The 22,609-nt window shown below is 42.6% G+C and overlaps 1 protein-coding gene across 3 annotated transcripts in view; it reads right to left on the bottom strand.

The window, feature by feature from the left end:
• Window positions 1-7,937: 7,937 nt before the first annotated feature.
• ZCCHC7 (zinc finger CCHC-type containing 7) overlaps window positions 7,938-22,609 on the bottom strand; it is a 202,058-nt gene continuing 187,386 nt past the window's right edge. For all 3 annotated transcript variants that reach the window (XM_054689193.1, XM_054689192.1, XM_054689194.1), the window contains exons 7-9: window positions 16,848-16,943; window positions 13,632-13,749; window positions 7,938-11,676 (exon numbers count right to left, since the gene is read on the bottom strand). In XM_054689193.1, the coding sequence (XP_054545168.1) occupies window positions 11,219-11,676; window positions 13,632-13,749; window positions 16,848-16,943 (672 nt within the window). In that variant the 3' untranslated portion in view covers window positions 7,938-11,218. The remainder of the gene's footprint in view (window positions 11,677-13,631; window positions 13,750-16,847; window positions 16,944-22,609) is intronic.

Here is a 22,609-nt window from a genome sequence, read left to right as displayed (position 1 = left end):
AAGAACCTCGCCTCTGGTTTCTCTTCCTTGCAAAGCATGAGACAGGGCACAGAGGCTGTTTAATTACCATCTCCCAAAGTTAATTAAAGCTCTATATTCTAAAGCCTGTTTTTAACTCCCCTAAACAAGTTCATTTTAAAGCATGGCAGTAATTTGACTCTTTTGTTAGAATTAAGTCCTTAGAGTAAAAATTAAAAAACAAAATGGAAAACCACTGGGCATAGAAAATCCAGCCTGGGATTAATAGAGTCTCTTAAGTCGTGGGCTGGAGTGAGACTCTCCATGTTCAGTGCGGGTGGGGGTGGGGGTCCTTGCTATACATTGTGGTCCTTGAGGGTTATGTTCTGTGTAAGCTTTTAAAAGAAGAGGATCAAAAAAAAAAAAAAAAAAAGAAGAAGAAGAGGATCAAAGCTCATTTTCATGAGAGCCCGCTTCTGTGGTGGGGTGATTAGGAAACTGTTGTGTTTAAGTTTGGGCTCCTCTAACTTTAGCGTTCCAACTCTCAATGTTTGAAATAAAGCTTTAAAAGATTCTACCCATGGCTGAATCTCACAGACACATTGAGCTAAAGAAATGAGAGACAAAAGAGTCCATATTGGATGATTCCATTTACATGAAGTTCAAATACATGTAACCCTACCTAAGTGACAGCAATCATAAATGGTCACCTCCGATGTGTGAATTCGTTGCAGAGTCCAATCCTGAATACCTTCCTGAGGCCCTGGTGACGGAGTGGGCAGCAGGCGGCTCTATAAAACAGAGGGTCAAAAATATGACGATGGGATGGGGTCGTGCTGAAATGAATGGAAGAACAGGGAGAGGGAGAGGGTGGATAGCAGGAAACACAGGATTGTGGGAGACTCCGCTTCAAAGTCTTCACTGAAGTCCCCCAAACTCACCAAATGTTCAACCAAAGTGTATATTTGTGTGTATTAGTGTGACTATGTGTGTGCAGGAGCATGCACAATTGTGACATGTGTGCAGGGGTGAGTGCGTGGGTGTGTGTCTCTGCATGTGAGCACGTGTGAGTTTGAGTTGGTCTGCCTGTGTGCACATGTGATGTATGAGAGTTTAGGTGTGAGAGCATCTGAACATGTATGTAGGTGCATACGTGCATGTGGGATTGGGAATGTGCTTGCGTGTGAGTTGGTATATGTACTGAGGAAGGTTCTGCATTTCTTCCTAGATGGCACAGAAGGTATGCGGAGGATGGTGTGAGGAAGTCGGCCTTGGCATCCCTGGGAAATCAGAGAGATCAGGCCATGTTGGAGCCAAATCTGGGAGGAGCCAAAGCCCCCAGCTGGGGTCCCACTCACACATTTACTGAGCACCCATCCCAGGGACAGTTGCTGGTTCTGTTTCGGCAGGACAGTCAACCTTGGTGCCAGGCAGTTCCTATTTTTGTTGATGAGCCTCCAAGGAAAAGGAGATCATGACTAATAGACAGTGTCTGCCCTGGCCTGAGGCTGGGGTACTAGCAGCATGCGTGCAGGATGTTTGCCATCCTGAGCCCTTGGGGGCAGGAGGGCGGAGGCAAGCACAGGCTTGGGTTGAGAGATACAAAGATGATGCAAGCATGGTACCTGCCTCCAGGGCCTCCCAGTCTACTCAGGGAGAATGAGAGTAAATAGACAGCTAAACCCAGTAGAACGGGTGAGCACGAGGAAGAACAGGGCTTGGAGGTGTGACTGAGAGACACTCATGGTGCTGGAACACAAGGGAAAGCTCCCCTGGGGAATTTCTGACCCGACTGACAGGGTTGGGGGGAGCAAAGGAAGGCAGGCATCTCCAGCAGGAGACATAGGGTGAGCACATTCTCACAGGGGTGAAAATGTGGGTGGAATGAAGGGGGAGTGGCAGGAGGCGTGGGATAGGAATCCAGAGGTACCTGGGGAGGGCCCTGAGTGCTGTCCCTAGGAAGACAGCCCCAGTGGGGTCACCTTTCAGGCCAGCAGGCACCTGTGGATGGAGCCTGGGCATATCCACATGCCCCTCCTGGACAGGGGCGTGGAGAGGCCTTCTCTGCTCCTGCTCCCCAGGCAGCCATGAGAACCTGAGGCCGGCTGGATCCCAGAACTGTATTTGTTGTGAGCTGCCGCAGGTGCAGGAAAGGCCAGATGATTTGCATGGGACGGAGAACACATTTTCAGTTTCCTACTTCACAAATGGCAGATTTCACTTTCATAGCCCTTCTTTCTCCATCACAACCACATCAGTTTGTCACAGCGTCTCGTCTCGTCAGAGACGCCCCAGTTGTCCTTTGTGATGTTTCTGCCTCACTGGCCGCTCAGGAAAGCACAACACCCAGCTTTGGTTCCCCTGCTTTGTGCCGCCTTCAAACCCGGTTCTTGGTCCTGCTCCCCGGCAGACAGCCCCACAGGGGATGCAGGGTCTGGGCACCTGTCCTGACTCTGCCCCAACTCAGTTTCCCCATGGGTTCCAGGGAGGGTTCTAGAACTATCATTTCTGAAGGTCGTCCAGGTTGAAGAATGGAAGCTTTCTGCTCCTGACAGGGTCTTTGTCGTGGGAGCACCGAGACGCTCTCTCCTCGCAGGTGCTGGGGCCTGTGTCGGCCCGCGACGGTCTGGCAACTTCAAGTCTCCAGCTGTATTCTGCATTTTCTGGATCTGCTACTGTTCCTGTTTCTTTCCCCATTTTCTCCCTCTCCCCAGGTCTGGTTCCTTTATCTTCTCATTCCTTTGGCTCTTTCCTGGCTCTTTTGATGACTCTGGGGAGATGCTCAGTTCCTTGAGCTAAAAGTGGGAATGCGGGTCTGCGGGCCTGGGCTAGGTCTCTTCTCCCTCCAGTCCCCCCAGCTCCCAGGCCACAGCCCCGCACATGGCTGTGCCCAGAATTTCAGGCAAACAACCGCCATCTGAGCAGAGGATGCCTGGAGGGAATCAGGCTGCTGAGATTCAGTATTTAAACACCAGACACATTTTCCACTCATTCCTGACTTGTTGATGTTTTCAGAGAAGCTGTTTTCTGCTGACGAGGCAGGGTAGAGGGAGGCAGAGGGGGCCAACAGGGAGCGTCTCAAGAGCAAAGCTGGCTCTGTCTCTGCCTCAGACTTGAGGTGTGACTATGAGTAAGATTTCCCCTCATCCCGCCTTAACTTCTCCATCTGGGAAATGGGGGAGAAGTAGGATGCACCAGAGTGGACTAGATAATCTTTTAGGCTCTTTGCAGCTCCCACATACACCTGAGCTTCCAGAGCCCTGCCGTGGCTCTCTCTCTCCATCACTTGTATGATGGGATAGAGGTGGTGCATGATGGTGCCTGTCTGGGTGACAGGAGTGAAAGGTAGGACTTGTGGAGCACAGGCAGGCAGGCTTCAGAGGCTAGGTTTGTGGTGGGGTGTCAGGGGAATCCAGAGTGACCCAAGAGGCCAAGGTTAATTGAAATGATGAAACCAGAAAACTCCCCTGAGCAGCCAAGTGCAGGAGGCTGCCATGCAAAGCACCAGGAAGAGATGATTAATGGGTGTGGGCATGAGAGGTGGTTGGTGACCCATGACTTGTCCAGGATGATGGTGCATCCCCTGGGCCCTCTGGGGCTCCATGGGGGGTAGGTGCGAAGGATGAGGTGGGGTGTGAAAAGGGGCTGAGACAGAGGTGAGTTTGGCTGGCTCTCCTCCCAGAAAGACTAATCAGGCGAGACTGACTGGAGAGAGGGGCAGGTGGGGGAAGGGTGAGAAAAGGACACAGATGGTTTCCACTGGGGGGGGGGAGGGGCACAGAGAGAAGGAAGAAGCAGGGACTTTTCTGAGGGGTGCTGTTAATTGTGAGCAATATTTTAGTAACTAGGGTTACCAGAACTCATAGACCTTCTGGTCCCTGGCCCCAGTCTCAGTGAGTGGACGATAGAACCTCTTCCTCAGGGAGTTGCTTACCTCCAGGTGTGCCAGGCCCCTGGCCTACATTGGAAACTCCAGTTAGGAAGGGCTTCTTGGCACCAAGCCAAAGTCTGCATCTCTAGGTGCAGGCCTGACTACATTGGCCTGCTCCGTTCTCCCCGACACAGAGTGGTTTGCAAGAACCTTTGGCATCTACAAGTTGACCTTATAGACCTTATAGATGTTCAGCTTGGTTCCGGTCTAAAGACAATTTTATGTGGGATGCAAAACTAAATAATATAATTGCCAAGGTACAAAAGTTACTTGGCCGGTCTGGCACCATGTTCTAGGGTTTAAGATTTTGTCAAGTGTCTGCCTTAGTTTGCCCTATTCTGCCTCAGTTTCCATATTTGGGATTAAGATCTCTGTGATGGTTAACTTTATGTGTCAATTTAGCTTGATTATGGTGCCCAATCTGATCAAGTATGAGCCTAGATGTTACTGGGGAAGTATTTTGTGAGGACTATCTAAAATACTCTTACATTCGTGAAGCAGATTACCTTCACAAAGGGGGCTGTGCTACAGCCACCCCTCCTAACCACCCCCCCACACCCTCAGGCAACCAGGCATCCACTTCCTGGTCTGCAGATTGGTTTACATTTTTCTAGTATTCCATGGTGAATTTTACCTTACTGGGGCCTGGGTATTTTTGTTTTCTTATACTCTTGAGCTTTGTTCCTAGAGCTGGTTAAGTTATTTGGAAACAGACTCTTTCAGGTCTTGCTTTTTTAAGTTATTAGGCAGAACCAGACAAGAGTTTAGAATGGGGCTAATTTCTTCCATTACTGAGTAAAGACTTCTGAGTACTAGACTCAGGGCTGAATCAACTAAGAGTTTTTTTGCTTTTACTGGTGAGAACAAACTATTCTTAGCTCTGTGTGAGCTCTAGAGTTTCCTTTCAGGCGGCCTCCTCACACGATGTGCTGCTGATCATCTCTCAGCTGAAGACTCCGCAGGGCACCGCTGGGATTGCTGTTTTCTCTCCATGTAGGTCTCTTCTCTCTGGTGATTTGATCCACAAACTCTAGCCATTTTGGATTTTCTAGGCTCCTAGATCTGTTTCCTCAGCTCCACAAAGCTCTTCCTGGGCTTTCCTTCCTGGCTCCACCATCGGGAAGCTCTCCAGTCAAATGGGGCCACCGCAGGGCACACCCCTCATATCTGCTATTGCAGAGTGCAGTCCTTCCTTCTGTGATGTCCTGTCTTGAAAACTTCATATATATTTTTACATTGCCTCAGGATGGGGGGTAAATCTGGTCCCTACTAGTCCAATCCTGGCTGGAAGCAGCAATTCCTGAAACTATTTTGATAATGACTATGATAAATGCTACAATAAATTTGATATTCTGAACTCTTTCAGGTAACACTGTCAAATATGGGTAGGTTAAACAGATAAACTTTATTGAGAAAATAGTTCCATGTAACACATCTAAATGAAGTTGTATTTTCTGTATTCAAAAAATAATAAAAAATATTCTGGTGCATGACTGCCAAGTATCCATTTGTGGGAAGAACCTTCTTGAGATAATAGTTATATACAGCACATGAACGTTAGTGTTTCATTCATAGCCCTATGTCTCTGTCAGGGTGTTGCCTAAAGTCACTTGGGGAGCATACAGCTAGAGTTTACTGGAAAAGATGCCTGGGGGCAGCTCTTAAATAGTGACTGACTTAAAACAGAACTAAACAGACTCCCTCAGGAGTCTGACAGCTTCCCTCTGTGGGACTTGACTTGGTAAGGCGACTGGCTTAGAATCCATATATTCCTTTTTCCGTCTTTTTACTCCCTTACTAGGTTTTATTGGACATGCTTTCTAGTGCATCACCTTAGAAAGTGATTTACTTCATGACTGTTGGCATGGGTATGTACAATGTTCATTAAATGAACCAGAAATTTAAGTTATGCTCTCTGGATTGAGCAAGTGTGAGAGCTTCATCACACGAAATGACTCCCTGGCATGCATAAAAAGCCGTGTCTTCCAACACTTGGTACTCCAGTACTCCTTTGAAATCCAAGTCCAACATAAAACCTAAGGGCCTGTGCTGGTCCTGGGGCCTGGTAACAGCTCTTGCAACTTGACGTTCTTCATCATTCCCACTAGGTGGTCTCCAATTCTTCCCCACCAGTTAAAACTCCTTGTTCACATACCATAACAAACCCATCTTACCAGAGCTAAGGCCACAGCTAGATGCGCTAGTATTTGCATCCAGGCTTCCAGGTTATACTAGTAATTCCCCTCAGCTTGCTGAATCTCAAGTGGCCCTGTCTCTCCATGATAAAGTGGCCCAAACAGTCTGTCAACCTTCATGCCATGGAACTAGTGGTCCTTATTTCAGATCAATGGGACACATCCCATCAAACTCACAACACTGTCACAGTTGGGTGAAGGGCCAAGCCTTGTAAGATGAGGATCCGTCCTGAACGCCTCTCCTAGTGAGCAAAATTCCTTTTGAGAAATTGGTCAGGATTTCAATTAGGGTTTCTCAGTCTCAGCACCACTCACCTTTGGGGTTGGATACTTCTTTGTTGTGAGAGCTGTTGTGTGCATTCCCGTGCTTAGCAGCATCCCTGGCCTCTCTTCACTAACGAGATACCAGCAGCACCCTCTGAGTTGTGAAAACCAAAAAAGTGGAAGACCAAGGGATCAAGATAGCTATGAAGGAATGAAAGGCTCTTACTTGCTATGTAATCTTTTGTTGGCAGAAGAGTTTTCGGTTGTTTCCTATGAGAAGCTTTTCTCTGTATCTTTTATCAACAGATTATGAGAGTTAATCCTGTCTCTCCTTCCATAAACACAGCCCACATCACTCTCACACTGAAGCACTAACCAATAGTGTTTCCTTGCTCATCTGAATGGCAAAGAGAAAAAGGAACGAAAACATCCACTATCAAGGGAGTATGTTATCTCTCCCGCTGCCAGGAATGTAGAAGTGGCTGTGGAGTACCTGACTTTGGGGAATAAATACTGAAATAGATATTAAAACTTGAATGAAATATATTCATGTTCTTTGACCCATAAATTCTATTTTATTAACTAGTCAGAGGAGGACATATGTTGAAGGATGTTTTGTAAATACTGAAAATTGGAAACAAAATGTTCAGCAACAGTGAATTGATTAAATAAATTATGGTATAGTCATATTGAATCCGAGGGCAAGTTAGGGAGAATTAGGCAGCCTCAAGGACAGTGCAGGTGGGGAACCTCAGGAGAATTAAGGAAGGCTTCAGAGATAAGGGCAATAAGAGGAATGCAACTAATTCCACTGGGAATAATAAACATCCCAGGACCAAGGACAACATTGTTAACGCTGGCCTTGGTTTCCCTCAGGTGGTAAAGGGAGAGTGGCTTAATTTATGGACAAATTAGGAGGGCAGCAGAGTCATGTCTGAAAGACCACCGTCCTGCCCTTTGTCAGAGTGCAGGGATATTTATGCAAGGGGGAGGTGAGAAGGGGTCAGCACTGAGATCAGTGGGCGCCAGCCTGTTTTTCTTCAATAGCTGATGTTTGACTTTCTTCCCTATAATGCAGGGGTGCTCATTTGGGAGACTGTTAGATAAGGAATGTAAAGATCCCCTGCTCAGTAGCAGATTAAGTGAGACAGCCAAAAACTAGCCAATCACAAAGAGACTGGCAGAGCTTTAAAATAATGAGGGAAAGAAGGTCTATATTCCCTGAGACACGACTCCCCTTTGGCTTCCTTGCCCCTCCCTGGCCTTGTTTCATGGCCTGGGAGTCCACTTTATTTCTGTTCCTTTTCTCCTCAATAAATTTTTTCTTTCTCTAAACAAACCTGCCTCTTCTCGCTTGCTTGCCTGAGAGTCTGCGAAGTTCCTGATGCGACTTCGTGAAAAACACCAACCCGTGGGGGTCTAGTGGTTGGGACTCAGCGCTGGGAGACTAGACCTGACAATTTCGGTATCAATTATCATAGGACATTATGTAGCCCTTGAAAATAATGTAGGTAATACATTTGATTAGATTTTCACAATGTATTAAATGAAAAAATACGTTACAAAACAAAGTATGTATGTACATAAAAATGTCTAAAGGATAGAACTAAAAGTTTTAACTGTAGCTTTGAGTGGAAAAATCAGGTAAGATTTTGTTTTAAAAAATTGTTTCCCTTAAAATGAGAATGTAATCCTTGTATAAAATGTATACAAACATAAAGTGCTAACAATAAGCACTGCTAATAGCATAGTCCATGAAAGCAAGAGTTTCCATTGAGTGCATGGGAGAGTTTCTCTCCATGATGGAGCTGGGAAACTAGCCCCTTGGGGCCTGAGCAAAAAGACTTTTAGTCTTCCTTATTCTAATTATATATGGGGCCTTATCATTTGGCCATTTACTTTTCTTCTTTCAGTGCTATTTATTCACTTAAAGTCATACTTCACTGTCAAATCTATAAACGTTAAGCTCCCTTATTTTGTACAGAAAGTTAATGTATGCAGACTGACTTTTAGCTCAACACTTGGTGTAGGAACCTGGTGTCACGGGCAATGAAGAAGTGCCTCTGGCTTTTTGCTCGTCCCACCATCCTCACGCCGACAAAAAGCAGCTCAGTCTCCTTTCCCACTTGGATAAAAATGCACAGACCTGGGCCTCCCTGGTGGCGCAAGGGGTTAAGCATCGCACTATGGGGCAATCTGCAGCCTCTGCAGCATGAGTTTGATCCCCAGCTGGCCAGGGAGCAACCCACATGGCGAGGCAGACCTCTCCTGTCTCGCCCGCTGCTCCCCTCAGCATTGTGTTTCAGTCAATCTGCCAGTTCTCCGTTCCCCACTTTGTCTCTGGTGGATCCTCTCACCCCTGGGATCTCTGGCCTGTATCCCAGCTCTTGTATGCATAAATAAATAAATCTTTAAAAAAAAAATGCACAGACCTGAAGGGCAAATTATATTCCAGTACTGCTGCAGGGAGCTTTGTTGCCCCAGCCAGATAGGATACTGACAAGCAGCTAAGAGAAAGGGCCTCACACCATGGGGCTGAAGATCTGGTATCCCTTTGCTTTTTGTTCTTGGTCATAGAGAGAGAAAAATTTATCAGAAAGTATATTAGGCAATAAATTACATGTATCAGCATACTGTAAGTAAATGGCACGGAAAATTGTCTGTTTAGAAATTAGTTGTTGGGCAGTTTGGCCCACTTGACAATGGGGGACAATTTATTGAACATGCCTGACAAGCATTACAACACAATAATTACAGTAGGTCCTTCTTTTGCCTTCTCTTGAAGTTTCTTGGGCAAGTTTTTAAATGAAGCTATTTGAGTTAAGGAGTTTCTAGGTAGAAAAAGTTCTGATAGCTGAGTAGCAGCTGGTCCCCCGGCTGAAGGCCATGTGAATAAGAGGAGTCTTTTCTTGCTTAGGCTTTGGCTGATAGGGATGTACTGGCGGCTATCTACTGTCTTAGGTTATTGTTTAGCTGAAACATTGAGTTTTAGTATAAGGCTTAGTTTTTTATTAACCTTGAAGGTTGCCTTCTTACTGAGAGCACGTAGTGGCCAAAAGCTTATGGAAAAAGAGATGCACTGATTGTTTCTCCTTTGTTTCTATGCACATGATAATGTAATCTCATTGCTTGCAAAAAATGTATAAATAAAAATCCTGCTGAGCCTCTCGGGAGAAGATACTAACACCTCACCAAGTGTCGGTGTCTCCTCATTCTACCTCATCCCCTTCCCCTCAGCCCTTAAGTTTCAGCCCCTTACAGGTCACCGAGGCTGTCTCATCCTTTCAGGAACCCCTGACACGACTTTGCCGGAGGCTGGTCACCGGCACAGTACAAAATATTTGACTAATAAAGAAAAACAAGGAGAAAATTTAACATAATGTGAAGAAACAAATGGGGTGGGGGGGAGAGCTCCTTCCTCCCATCCTCTGAGCAATCCTCTAGGTATGAAAGACCGTAAAGAAGGGCAATTCCAGTTATGCTCTGAAGCGAGATCCTCAGGATCGCAGTCACAGCACACAGATAAACCATGCCCACACAGATAAACCACGCCCGCCCAGGTCCCCCTGAGGAATAATGCCAATTATCTCAGGGTTCACCGCTCTAGGGAGCCATCGTTTGTGGCTGTCACCACACCAAGGATGTAAAAAGACTGAGCACTCAGCTTAGGGTTCAAATAATCGCAGCTGATGTTATAAAACCAAGCACCTTACACTTAGCTGAGAGCTGGGTGGGTGCAGGGAAGGTGGTGGACTAGAAAGATCATGGACCTACAACTGACACTCAATTCGATTCGGGAGGGAGGAGAGAATCTCCTTTCCCCCCACAAAAGATACAAAAGTTATGTAGCAGTTTGTGTACTTTGCAAAGAGTAAAACACACATTTAAGAAGCAAAATGTACCTGATTCCATCCTGTTCTACTTTTGCTCAGAGCAGAGCTTGGGTCACAAGTGCCTTTTGAGCTCAGATCCTGAAGTCCTTTGTCACCCAAATTTGCATCATCTTTTTACAAAACATGTTATTTACTCTATTTCAGACATTTTATTCTTGTTCTACATTTGGCTTTGATAAGTACAAAAGGTACACAAGTACAAAATTTTTGTATAGCTTTGTGGCAGTTAAAAAAAACCCATGAAAACAAGCAATTTTTTAAGTTGGGCAATTTCATCTCTATATGAATGGCAGTCTTGTTGGAATCTGGCTACAAAAATGGTAAAAATCATTTTATTGAGATTATATCAAAATCTTTGATGAGTCTTTTTCAACTCATTTCAGGAAACCTGTCTTGCGACATTCCGTGCGGGTTCGATGCCTCACTTGTATTTTGCTCCAGCAGTGATTCCTTGTCTCACTAGGACTTTGGTGGTGAGACCTCCATTTTGCACTTGTGATATTTTCACCAAAGGAAGATTCTGACACCAGTTTCAGAAGCAAGAAAGACTGGATTTAGATCGATAGTTATTATCCTTTCCAATGTTTAAAAAAAAAAGGTAATGCTGAAAGAGTGACGAATTTTTCATACTTCCCTTAATTTCTCTTCCTGAAAGGATTTAATTTCCATACTCATACTGCATACGAATTAAAATTGACAAACTTTTATTTTTTCAAAGTAGTTTCAAAAGTTTTCTTCAAAACATAAATTCTTCCTATCCCTAGATTCTGAGTAAAAATGATGTACCAGAACAGGGGCAAGTCTGACTTTGTCTTTGCTTACTTCCATAATGGCCTGCTGGACCTATGAACTCCCAGGTCCCTGGCGAGCAGCTTTGGTGTGGCTGGGAATAAGAACTCACTCAGGGAATCACAGACAACACAGATGCTGCTGGCCGTGGGGGGATGTGGTGACCCCCCAGATGCCGGGAAGCAGAATCAGAAGCTGTCCCGCACCTTAGACTTTTTTTTCCTCTGCTTGATAAAGAATAAATTATCGTTGCCATCCTCCTCCAAGTGGCTCTGCTTGTTCTTGGGCTTGCCCCGCTTGCCCTCCTTGGGCAGCTTGTCTTCCCTGGGCTTGTGGTGATGTGATGAGCGGTGGAAGGACTTGTGAGCCTTCTGGGGTTTGAATGTGCTGGACTTTGCAGGGTGGATTTTGGGGCCCCTTGGAAAGTCCTCGTCCTCCTCGTGACACTTGTCAGCCTTCCTGCGCTTCTCCCGCTCCCTACTATTCCTGCCCTTGGCTTCTTTTTGCGTTTCCTTCTTTTCTTGAGACCACCGGTTGTTTTTCCCTGGGCCATGGCTCTTCCTCTTATCGTGGTGAGGGCTCTTACCCAGGGGTTCCATATGAGTTCTCTTGAATTGCTTGGGAAAATCCCCATTTTTCTGGAGTTCTGGAAAATACAAAAGTATTTTTCCATATTTAGTAGGTAGATCATTCATGCAGAGCTCTCACAGACTAATAATTTAGCAGAGAGGGGAGCCAGACATTTAAAGGAGCTACTGACACCATTAAAGCACCAATGATACATTTTTAAAGAACCGTTTCTAAGGCAAACATCAAATTGGCTGTAGTACATCATTTCTGATTATTAAAAAGGGAAAACATCTGGAAATCCAATGGCACTTGTCCTTTCCAATACTGCACTAGGTCAGACACTGGAGATGTGGACCAGCGAGAGCCGTGATCATGTTCGCTTTGTGAAGGAAAGTCCTGTCGGACCAATTCAAGTTCCTGTGGTAATGGAGACAGCCCTCTAAGATAAGGTGAAGCTACATGTATAAAATGGCCTTGTGACAATCTCATATGACATTTCAATTACCCTCTGACGATAAAGTCTGGCCATAGTACTTGTAGTAGATGCCAAGCTGGACAGGAGATTATTCCTCTAGCTCAAAGATAACTGGCTTGGAGAGACACACGCGCGTGCATGCCTGTGTGTAGCTGAGAGGCATTAGTGCCGAATGTGAAGCTGTATCTGCCAGGGCTTGGTCCTCTTGCTCTAAGTGTCTGGCGGTAGTGACTCTGAGAGGGCAGGTGACAGATGGTTACAGTGAGGGCTGAAAACTGACATGTCGACAGAACCCGGAAAGATGAAAGAAGTGTCCAACAGATGAAGTACAAACCAGTGTATTTAGGGAGAAAAAGGGAATTCCAGAATGTGCGGCAAAAATAAGCAATTACTATAGCCTTCAGCATACAATAAAAATTAGTGAGCCTCTCAGTGGACTGGGGTTTTCAATAAAACTAACTAAAAAGGAAGACAAATTGTTTTTCTCTGAGCATAAAAGTTACAAACCTTTGTTATGGAAAACTTGGGACAGAGAGAAAAGTATAAAGAAAATGAAACAGAAAATACCCATAGTCCTTTAATCTAGAGAAAACATTTTGGCATATTGTTTTTAATCTTTTTTCCAATTTAGTTGCTTACCTATCTTCATGTACTATAATTTCTATATAGTTGAGATAAATTTTATTTGAAATATAATATGTAAAACATGCAGGAGTTGAGAATAATTGCTCTATTTTCCCTCTGAGTCCTTGTTTCCTTCAGTATCTTCATTTTTAAAAGGACTTGGAATCAGAGTCTACAAAATAATAAAGGAGGCAGAGAACAAAGTATAGGCCAACCAGAACAATAAAGGACTATTTTGTCCCAGGAGCAAGAAAAGTAACCATCCTAGTCAACCATCCTGAGGTAGGCAGCAAGAAAGAACAGGGGTAGAGAAAACAGACTTAAGTTATAAGACGGTAATTGGAGCTAGAACTTTACATCAGCACCCAGAAGAAAAGAAACTGCAGCAGGATGGCTGTGGACCCAGGGCTCAGCTCGTAGGGTGGCCTGAAAAACATGACTCTTAGGGGAAGCTCCAGGCATCAGTCAGCTGGGAAAGCCTCTCTCTGCATGAAAAATGCCAGGAACTTATAAAGGGAAAAATAGTTACTTGTCAAACAAAAATCCACATGCATATACATGTGGATAGAAGTATTTTCCAAAATCACAAGAAAAATGTTTACTGTGAACAGATCATAACACAAGAATTTTTTGAAAAATTATGTTTATTGAGGTAAAGCTGGTTTACGTTGTTGTGAATGCTTTTGGGGGTTACAGGTGCAAACCTCTACAAAGGTATGTTTTCATACCATGCCAATTGCGACAATATGGCTGGAAGGCAAGATTTTTGAGGTAGGTACTTGATTTCTGGTAATCAAACAAGTTCCCGCTTCTGTAATTATTAAAAATATTTTCTTTACCAACTAGGGACCTCCAAAGCTGGCAAAGACAGTGCAAAAAAAGAATTTAGGAACTACTGCAAAGATGATCCAACAAGAAATCTAATAACATACCTTTCACTTTTCGTTTTATTCTCTGTTCTCGTTCTCGAATTTCGTATTTGTCATCGTAGTAGTAGATGAATGGAGATGTTGGGAAGGTCTGGTTAGACATTCGTCTTTCTGTACATTCCTGCAAATTGTATTTTAAATTATGACGTCACAATGTCATACTGTTCACACAAGGTTTTTGCAAGATTCTGGACCACTGTAATGAGAGGGGAGCCCCCCATCACTGACACCTCATGTTGTGGCTGCAGGATGCAATCTTGCTGGGCCACTGGGAGGATCAGTCAGCCTGGCACCAAGCCATGCTTGCTTACATGCTATTATTTTAGGCTCTGATTTTCTCACTGTACGTTTTAACCTATGAAACCCTTCTTTTCTCCCCAATTTTCCCTGTCAAATGTCTCCCCTCTTCATTTCCTCCTCCCCCAGGTTGAGTTAATCAGTGATGTGGTGTGGATCCCCACTACCTATGCCTTTATTAGAGGGTTTATTTTATTTGGCCTTAAATATTCTATTAGTCCTTTGCTTAGTGCATGTCTATTAGTGTAGTCTATTAGTCTATTAGTGTATGTCTGCCACTTGCCTTCCATCAAATCAATATGGTAACATAAAGAGTTGCTTTCCTAAACCACTACCCATGGTGGTTCCACATTTCCAGAATAAAGGATATTCACCAAAGACTTGGGCCCAAGATTCTGCTATGGTCTGATTGTTTATGTTCCTCCCCATGCCCCCTTAATTCTTATGTTGAAATCAGAATCTCCAAGGTGATAGTATTTGGAGGTAGAGCCTTTGTGGGTGATGAGAGTGGAGTTGTGATGAATGGAACTAATACTCTTATGAAAGAGGCCCCACAGAATTCTCTAGCCCTTCTAATGAGTGAAGACTCAGCAAGAAAGAGGCCCTCACCAGATACCATATTTGCCAGTGTCATGACTGTGGACATCCCAGCCTCCATAACTGTGAGAAATAAATTTCTATTGTTTCTAAGCTAGAAGTCTATGATGATAGCAGCCTGAATAGGTACAGATTCTAATCATAAAATATTAAAAGTAAATTATGATTACAAAAAGGTACTAGAGACTCTGATATACTCCTTCAATACCCACCTCAACAGAGCCTTCATCCTGCCCACACCCCACTCACCTCATACCCCCCTGGAGTAGTTGCTTTGTAGTTTCCTTCCCATGTAGCTGCTTGTAATTGTCCCCGCCCCACCCCCCACTCCAGAGTGGAATCAAGGAGGGCGATGTCGTATCCACCTCAGGTTATCCTGCACATGAAGAAGCTATTCAATAACTTGTTTAGAGCTGAATTTCTAAATCTGAATGGGAAAAGTCCTCAGACATCTTTAGCTATCTGCATAGTCTCCAATTTGGGTCTCCTATGGTCTATACAAAGCTATACAGTATTATAAATATTTTCCAGAGCTAAATGTAAATTATATTTTGATTATTCACATCGCTGGTCTTCTCCATTAGCACAGACAATTGATCGTTGGCTATATAATTTATCTACTATTCTGGATTAGCCACACCACTGATCTTCTTCATTAGTGTGGATAATCTAGAGTTCTTCATCTATGGCAGTGACGAGACTGCCAAATTTGCTTCATTATGAATTATAAATTATCTCAATCTAGATTTCAGGGATAAATTCCAAATGCTTTCAATGTATTTCCTATCTCCACAAACAGAAGTGACTAGTAAGCAGTATGTGTCCAACTATAATTGTTTTTCTTTAATTGAACAAACATAAATGTTAAAATTATATTCCTTTGCTTTAAAGAGGTAAGCAAGCATAAATTATACCTCTGTGATTTGTGTGGCAGTGGACTGCCTATGTGACTATGTTTCCAAAACAGTGTTGGCAACATCTGAATTTTGCCAACAAGGAGGAATGCACATAATAAGAGACCTAGAGACAGTAATTTTGTAAAAGAAGTATTCTCTAAGTTCTCAGTGTAAATTCTATAGCAGCGAATTAAGTATATATTGCAGTTTCTCCACTGATATCACCGCACCATGGATTTGATCTCATTGGAAAACACACCCAAATGTCAGTGCTGAGAGATCTCCCGGTACACTTTCTTTGCTTTGGAGATAAAGAACCTGAAGACCAGAGAGCTGAAATTAGAACTGAGGATCAGAACCTCATCTTAGCTTTTATATTCTACCCTTTCACTCTACAGTCCTGCTGCCCAAAGTGGAAGATAAACTTGAGCTGTTGCTGGGCTCTGTCCAGCATCCTCCAAGTCTGTCCCCTCCCATACTGTACAGCTCCAGCTTCAACATGTGCACCAAAGAAGAGTCACAGTCAGAACTCAAGTTGTGACCTGCAACCCTACCCATCTTGCTGCTCACTCCCTGACCCATTTTGAGGACTGGTGGCCTGTGTGTTTTTCTCCTCCTGTCATCAGACCTGATGTGGTGTCAGTTTATCTTGGTTTCTAGGCTGTTAGAAGCTTACCTGGAGATTGTAGATAAATTTCTCCACATGGATTTCCTACTACTAGTTTGTACTACTAACTTCCCTCCTCTGCCTTGAGCTTCCCATACTGAATGGATGGGTTCTGTGTCTTTATTCTATTGCATCTTGGCTCTGGGATGACAGCTGGCTAGAAGACCTATTCTCCGCTCACAGTAAAGTTTGTTTTGCTCTGACACCTCAGCGTCAAGAACATATAAAGTCTGGTACTTTCAGGTGGGGCTAGGGACTGTGCAGGCTGAACATGGAATCTGGACCTTTGTGGGACTGAGAGCTGATGGTGCAGCACCGCTGTCTTTCCACTGGTGACTGTCAGGGTTTATATGTGAATGATGATTTACAGAACACTATACCAGGGAAAAGTGCAGATATTGAAAGACTACACAGAAAATCTAAAACCATGATTTGTCTGTGCTGAAGTACTAGCAATGATAAAAGCTCATGAGAACTGCTATCATCCTGTTGACTATTATTATATGTCTGGCTGATTTTATGAGTTGGGTTTGTTTTAGCCTAACCTGTTCATGTATATTAAAAACAATCAGAGGAACAGGCTCTGCCACATCTGGTAGTCTGGTAGGGATGAGAGAAGTATGTCAGTCAGGATGTTAAATTTTTATATGTTAAAAAAAAAAAAAAGCAAGTGTCCAGAATTACACTCTTTTCTAATTCTTTTTTCAGGAGTTACTCTCTGAATAATAGAATGTTTTATGCCCAGACTCCACTGAGACTTACGTGTCCATAATGGCCTTCTTGCCCACAGTTGTAGCAATATGCCAAGGCTGATTTTCCAGAAGGGGTCTTCGGCTTTTTGGGTGGTCCAGGTTTGGTCTGCAACATGAATATTTGTGAGGCTTTATTAAATATTAGAAGAAAACTAAAATCTCATTCTTTTCAAAACAGTTCTTTTTTAGAAGAGTCCTTAGAAATACTGCTTCCCAGATTTTAGTGTGGAGACCCCATATTCAGATGATTCCATGTGTTAAAATGTATAAGATAATAATTCTTTTATTCTTAGCATCAATAAGTGCCTTTCTTTCCTTCTTTGCTCTTTATTCTGTTTGGCACTGTGCCCAATATGGTGGTGGGTATTGGGTAACTCAGACAGAGGAGAATAATGCAGGATACAACAGATTTATAAATAGGTAGTGACGGAATAATGTCAGACAGTGATAGATATGTGTAAAGTTTTAATGGCATGGTAAGGAGGACTCACCAATGAACTTAGTCAAGGGGGTGAAGGAGGTCAGGGAAACCTTCCCTGGATATATAAAATTTAAATTTACTCTCACAGAAGTAGGTATAAATGAATGAAATGCAGGATCCTAGGCTGGAGGGACAGCAGAACAATGGCATGAAACTACAAGAGAGCTCACATGCTGATGGAGTCTGGGGTACAGGTCCAGGCACGGTTGAAGATGAGGCTGGAGAAAGCTGGGTAAGAGAATGGAGGACCTTATAAGCTATATTAAAGAGCTTGGACTTTATTCAGTTTTAAGAACAGGTGCAGAATAGCTAGAATTGTATTTTGGAAAAACCACTTTGGCTTGTAGTTACAGGGAGGATGAAGATAAGGCAGAAAGTAAGATGCCAATGAAGAAGACCAATGCAGTGGCTGTCAGGAGTTCCAGATGAGGTGACGAGGGCCTAGACAAGAGTAACAAAAATAGGGAAAGGGAAAAGATCTGGGAAATACATGAGAAATAAGACTGGTCATGTTCGATCATGGAAAAGATATGGGGAATAAGGGAAATGAGGCTTTCCAGGTTTGTAACTTGTGTAAACTAGTGAGTGGTGATGCCACAACCGATTCACAAGTGGTAGGGAAAGTGGGGGAAGCCAATTCAGAGGGGAAGATGATGAAGTCTTTCTTAGATGTTGAGTGTTTAGATGGAGGTGTCCTCCCGGCAGTTGTCTATGTAAGATTAAAGTTCAGGGAACGGGACTGAGCTGAAGATTAAGTCTCAAAGTAACCCGCAACATAGTGGAGAGGCTGACATGACCAGAGTGGGTAGGCTGGCCGCAACCAGTAAAAACAGCAGCAAGCTCAGGACCCAACCCTGGGCACATCACATAAGGGGCAGGCAGAGAAGGTTGAAAGATACAGAACCACGGGAGAATACAGTCCCAGGTCATAGAGAATACTTCCAAGAAGTTCGATAAACTGATCTACAAAGTCAGAGAGAGCAGAGGCCTAATGAGAGCAGAACTGAGAAACATCACTGGAAATTGTTCATGGATAACCTTACCTAGGAGAATTCTGGATTCTGTGAAGACTGAAAAAGATGCATACAAAGCTGCTAATACTATAAAGAAGAGCAAGGAGAGGAGTGATTACACAGAAAAACTTTCAGTGGGGGGAGAAGAGCACACAGAAGTTTATGGGGTAGCTGCAACTTTCTGTTTGTTGAACATGGGGGAGTTAAAAATTTGCGAGTATGTCACTATTTTCACTAATTTATTAAATTGTATACAATGTTTTTATGCATTTTTCAGTATGTAATCTACATTCCATGCTAAGAAGAGTTTTTAAAATCAGATAGAAGTTGAAGAAAAGGAGGGCCTCCCCGGTGGCACAGCGGTTGAGCGCTGGGCTGCGAAGCTGCCCGGAGCTTCTGCAGTGCCAGTTCAATCCCCAGCCACCAGCGAGGGTCCCACATGGCACGCAGACCTCTCCTGCCACGCCGGCTGCTCCCCTCAGCAGTGTATTTCGTCAGTCTGCCTGTTCTGCTCCCTGCTCTGGCTCTGGTGAATTCTTTCACCCTCCTGTGCTTCTGACTGTACCCAGTGCTTGTATAAATAAATAAATAAATAAATCTTTAAAAAAAAAAAAAAAGAAGTTGAAGAAAGTGAAGAAAGGAGATAGTAGATATATTTGAGAAGAATAAAAAGAGGAAGAACAGGGCTGGGCAATACCCAAGAGGGGGACTTGGTGGAGAATATGACTAGAAGGAAGAGTATTGAACAAGTGGGAAAGCTAGCAGAGATGGAGAAGTTGAAAACAGGAGAAAGAAAGAGCTGGGTAGAGTAAGACACCAAGGAAGCAAGAATACTGTGAGGAATACAGAGATAAATAAGAATTCTGAAATAAGAAGAAACAGAAAAATATGGTAAAAATCTTAAGAGGTGAAAGCACTCGGGCACCAGTGTTTTCAAGGGGAGGAAGTACACATCAAACACCTTTCTTCTCTAAAGTAATTCTTTTTCTGAGATGTTGTTAGGACAAAGAATCTGAAAGAATAAATCATGTCTGGATATGAGAGAATTTCAGGCAAGTTTCTTTTCTTTTTCTTTAGTTTTTAAAAAAACTAAATGTTTTCCAACCAAATGCCTGTTTTTCAATGTATATGACACAAAATTCAAAAGACACTAAAAGGTATTGCGAAAAGTCTACCTCTTATTTTTGTTCTTAACTAACTCAGTTCCTTTCCTGAGTGTCAAGAGCTTACAGGCAACCAATTTCTTGGGTACTCCTGGGGATATGTGATGCACACGCCAGCACATGCATGTGTGTACTTATGTATGCATGTATGTATGAGCACACACACAATGTAGTACACAGGTTTGTTCTCTTCAAAGTATAGAAGGAGGGGATTTCAAGCATCGGGGCAATCAAGAACAAAACTAACTAAATCATCCAAAGACCAGAGACTGCAAAATTCAGTTATCCATTGTATCTTGGGCTTATGTCTAACCCTGGCTCTGCTATTTACTAGCTGTGACCCTAGTCAAGTTACTTAAGTTATCCTTACCTCAGTTCACGCCTCTGTAAAATGGGAATACTGTCACAGTGCTCCCTCATAACATTACTGTGAGGCATACATGAAACACATTCCTCTTTCAATACCTACCAGTAAAACTTGACCAAGTAAACACCTCTTCCTTGAAATCCTTTCCCCACTTAACCTCTCAATGACACACTGTTATGATTTTCTTCTACCTTACTGGCTGCTTCTTTTCCAGTTTCCTTTGCTTGCTCATGGCCATCTCTCTGCCCTCTCAGCCTGCCCCAGGCCTCAGTCAGCTGACAGCCTGCCTTCTCTATCTACATGCTCTCCTATGGTACCCTCATCTAATTTCATAGTTGGCCATCCCGCATTTCCTATCTTTGCCTCTTAGATCTCTACTAAAATGTTTAACAGGTATCTCAGATTAAATAAGTTAAAATCTAGTTTCCACTCCACAAATACGCTCCTCCCACTACCTTCTCCAATTCTATCTTAACAGTTGCTTTAGCCAAAAATCAACAAACTTGACTTGTTTCTCACATATATTTCATGACCAAAGCGTATTGGTTCTATTTTCAAAATACATCTTCTTTGTTCTATTGCACCACTTCTCTCCTGGTCCAACCTTTTACCTCTTATTCAAATTGTTACAAGAGCCTCTTATCTGGTCTCTTAGCTTTCATCCTTATACCCCAGCCTCAGTCTATTTTCAACACAGATGCTTTTAGCATAATCAGTAAATCAGATTATATCACATATGAGCTCTAAACTCTCCAACAGTTTCTAGTCTCACTTTGATAAAAGTAAAAATCTTTATAAAGGCCCACAATTTGCCCCCCCCATATTACTATTCTACCATTTTCCCTCTAGTAATCCTATCATACATATTGTACTTTTCATAGTTCTTCAAATACTCCAGGTAATCACCACCTCAGAGCTTTGCATATGCTATTACATCTCTCTCTACCATTCTCACAAAAATGGTGGCTCCTACACCTTCTTAAAAGTGTTGGTTTAAATGTTGTCTTAGTAAGGCCTTCCTGACCACCCTATTTAAAACTATTACTCCTTCCAATGGAATTCCCTATCCAGCTTCATAGCCTTGAGAAAAAAAGAAACATTTTTTTTTTTTAAAACTGTGGCACTCACCAATACTTGACATACTATATATTTTACTTTTGTTTGTCTATCCCTACAAGGCAAGGAGAATGTAAGCTCTATGGAGATAGGCATTTTTGTCTATCTTTGGTTCACTGCTTCCCCACAGATCCTAGAACAGGGCCAGGCATATAGCAGGAGTTCAGTAAATACTGATGAATGAATAAGGCAATGCCCATGAAAGCACACGGCCTACAGTAAGCATCCAATACTTTTCAATAATTGTTAATATCGGGATACTTTGGGAACCTATTTCATTTTTTTCTTTATGTCACTAAGGGACAACCGATAAAATTATGCCTTGATTTATTAAAAATTCAAAAAAAAAATTACAACTTCCTGGATGTCTCCTTTACTTCACATTGACTGTGGTTTTTGAAGAATCAAGAAAGAATTAGTAATGCAAAGAGAATGGGAACTCAGTCTTATGGTACCAGGGATAAAGAGATCCTTCTTAATCAAGATTTTGAAAGCATGTTTCATGTTGACACTTATTTTACTTTGAAAGTAATCTCATTCAAAATGCTTTAAATTTAGCCTCACTGTTCATTTATGTCCCTGGATGAAGTGCAAACATTTGGATGTTCAGTCATCTGAATAATGTCACTAGTTAAAAACTTCCATTATTACTAATAAAAATAGCAACAGTATTTATATTGTGCTATGAAATTCTAAACTGTTTCACAATAATTAATTAGTAAATGACATGACAAACGCTATCTACATACTTTCATTTTAATAAACTATCGTGTACTAGGACTTTAATAGGAATGAAATCAGCCTAGATCTTACCTAATTAGAGAACATTTCTGTGTTAGAATACAGTACTGAAAACTCAATAATGATTTCCCGTGGACATGTTTTCATACTGTGATCGAACAAAAATCTTACAGCTATTTAAAGTGTTGGAAATTTAAATCTGTGACTCAATACTTCTGCCTTAGAGCATGTCTTTATTTTTAATTAACAGTAAAGGTCCAATTTAAAGTAGAATGTGTCAACCGATTAGCTCTAAGTTCAGGGTTCTGCTATACATGTCTGTACTGAGGACAAAAAGTTAAAATGCAAGGGAATGAATGTAGTTTTTTGGAACTTTTTTTAAGTTAAAAATTCATCTTAAGACTTTGATCCAATGGGTACCAAATGAACTATTTATGAAAGCAGTTTTTTTTTGGTTATAGATATTTAAATAATCTATATTTGTAGGGTGATATCTTGGAGATTACTTTACTATCAATATATAGAAGTAATAACCTGGTAGATAGCATTACCTATGAAAGGTCCATCCCATCTGCTATTCTTGCTGAAAGCTTTTCATGCACCAGTAAACTCAGTAAATATCAGAAGATAAAGCATAAGCCTACCATGCCACGGATTTACTCCTAATGTCTCCTCAAAGTGCAGCCCGATGCAACGATTACAAATGATTTTCTTCTAATGTCATTTTACATAACCCTTTTTTCTGCATGAGTAGTTAGTGCGGAATGAATGAATGAATGCCATTAAAACAGTTAATCATTATCTGGGACACTGGTCTTACCCCCTTCACTACTAGGAATCTCCATGACAAAGGCCAAGAGATCAAAAAAAAAAAAAAAAAAAAAAAAACGC

This window comes from Talpa occidentalis, unplaced genomic scaffold (assembly GCF_014898055.3).
Source record: "Talpa occidentalis isolate TD23 unplaced genomic scaffold, MPIMG_talOcc4v2.1 talOcc4.7, whole genome shotgun sequence".
In the NCBI taxonomy this organism is placed as follows: domain Eukaryota; kingdom Metazoa; phylum Chordata; class Mammalia; order Eulipotyphla; family Talpidae; genus Talpa; species Talpa occidentalis.
The sequence above is the reverse complement of the archived record's forward strand: the minus strand, read 5'-3'. Positions and strand labels throughout refer to the sequence as shown.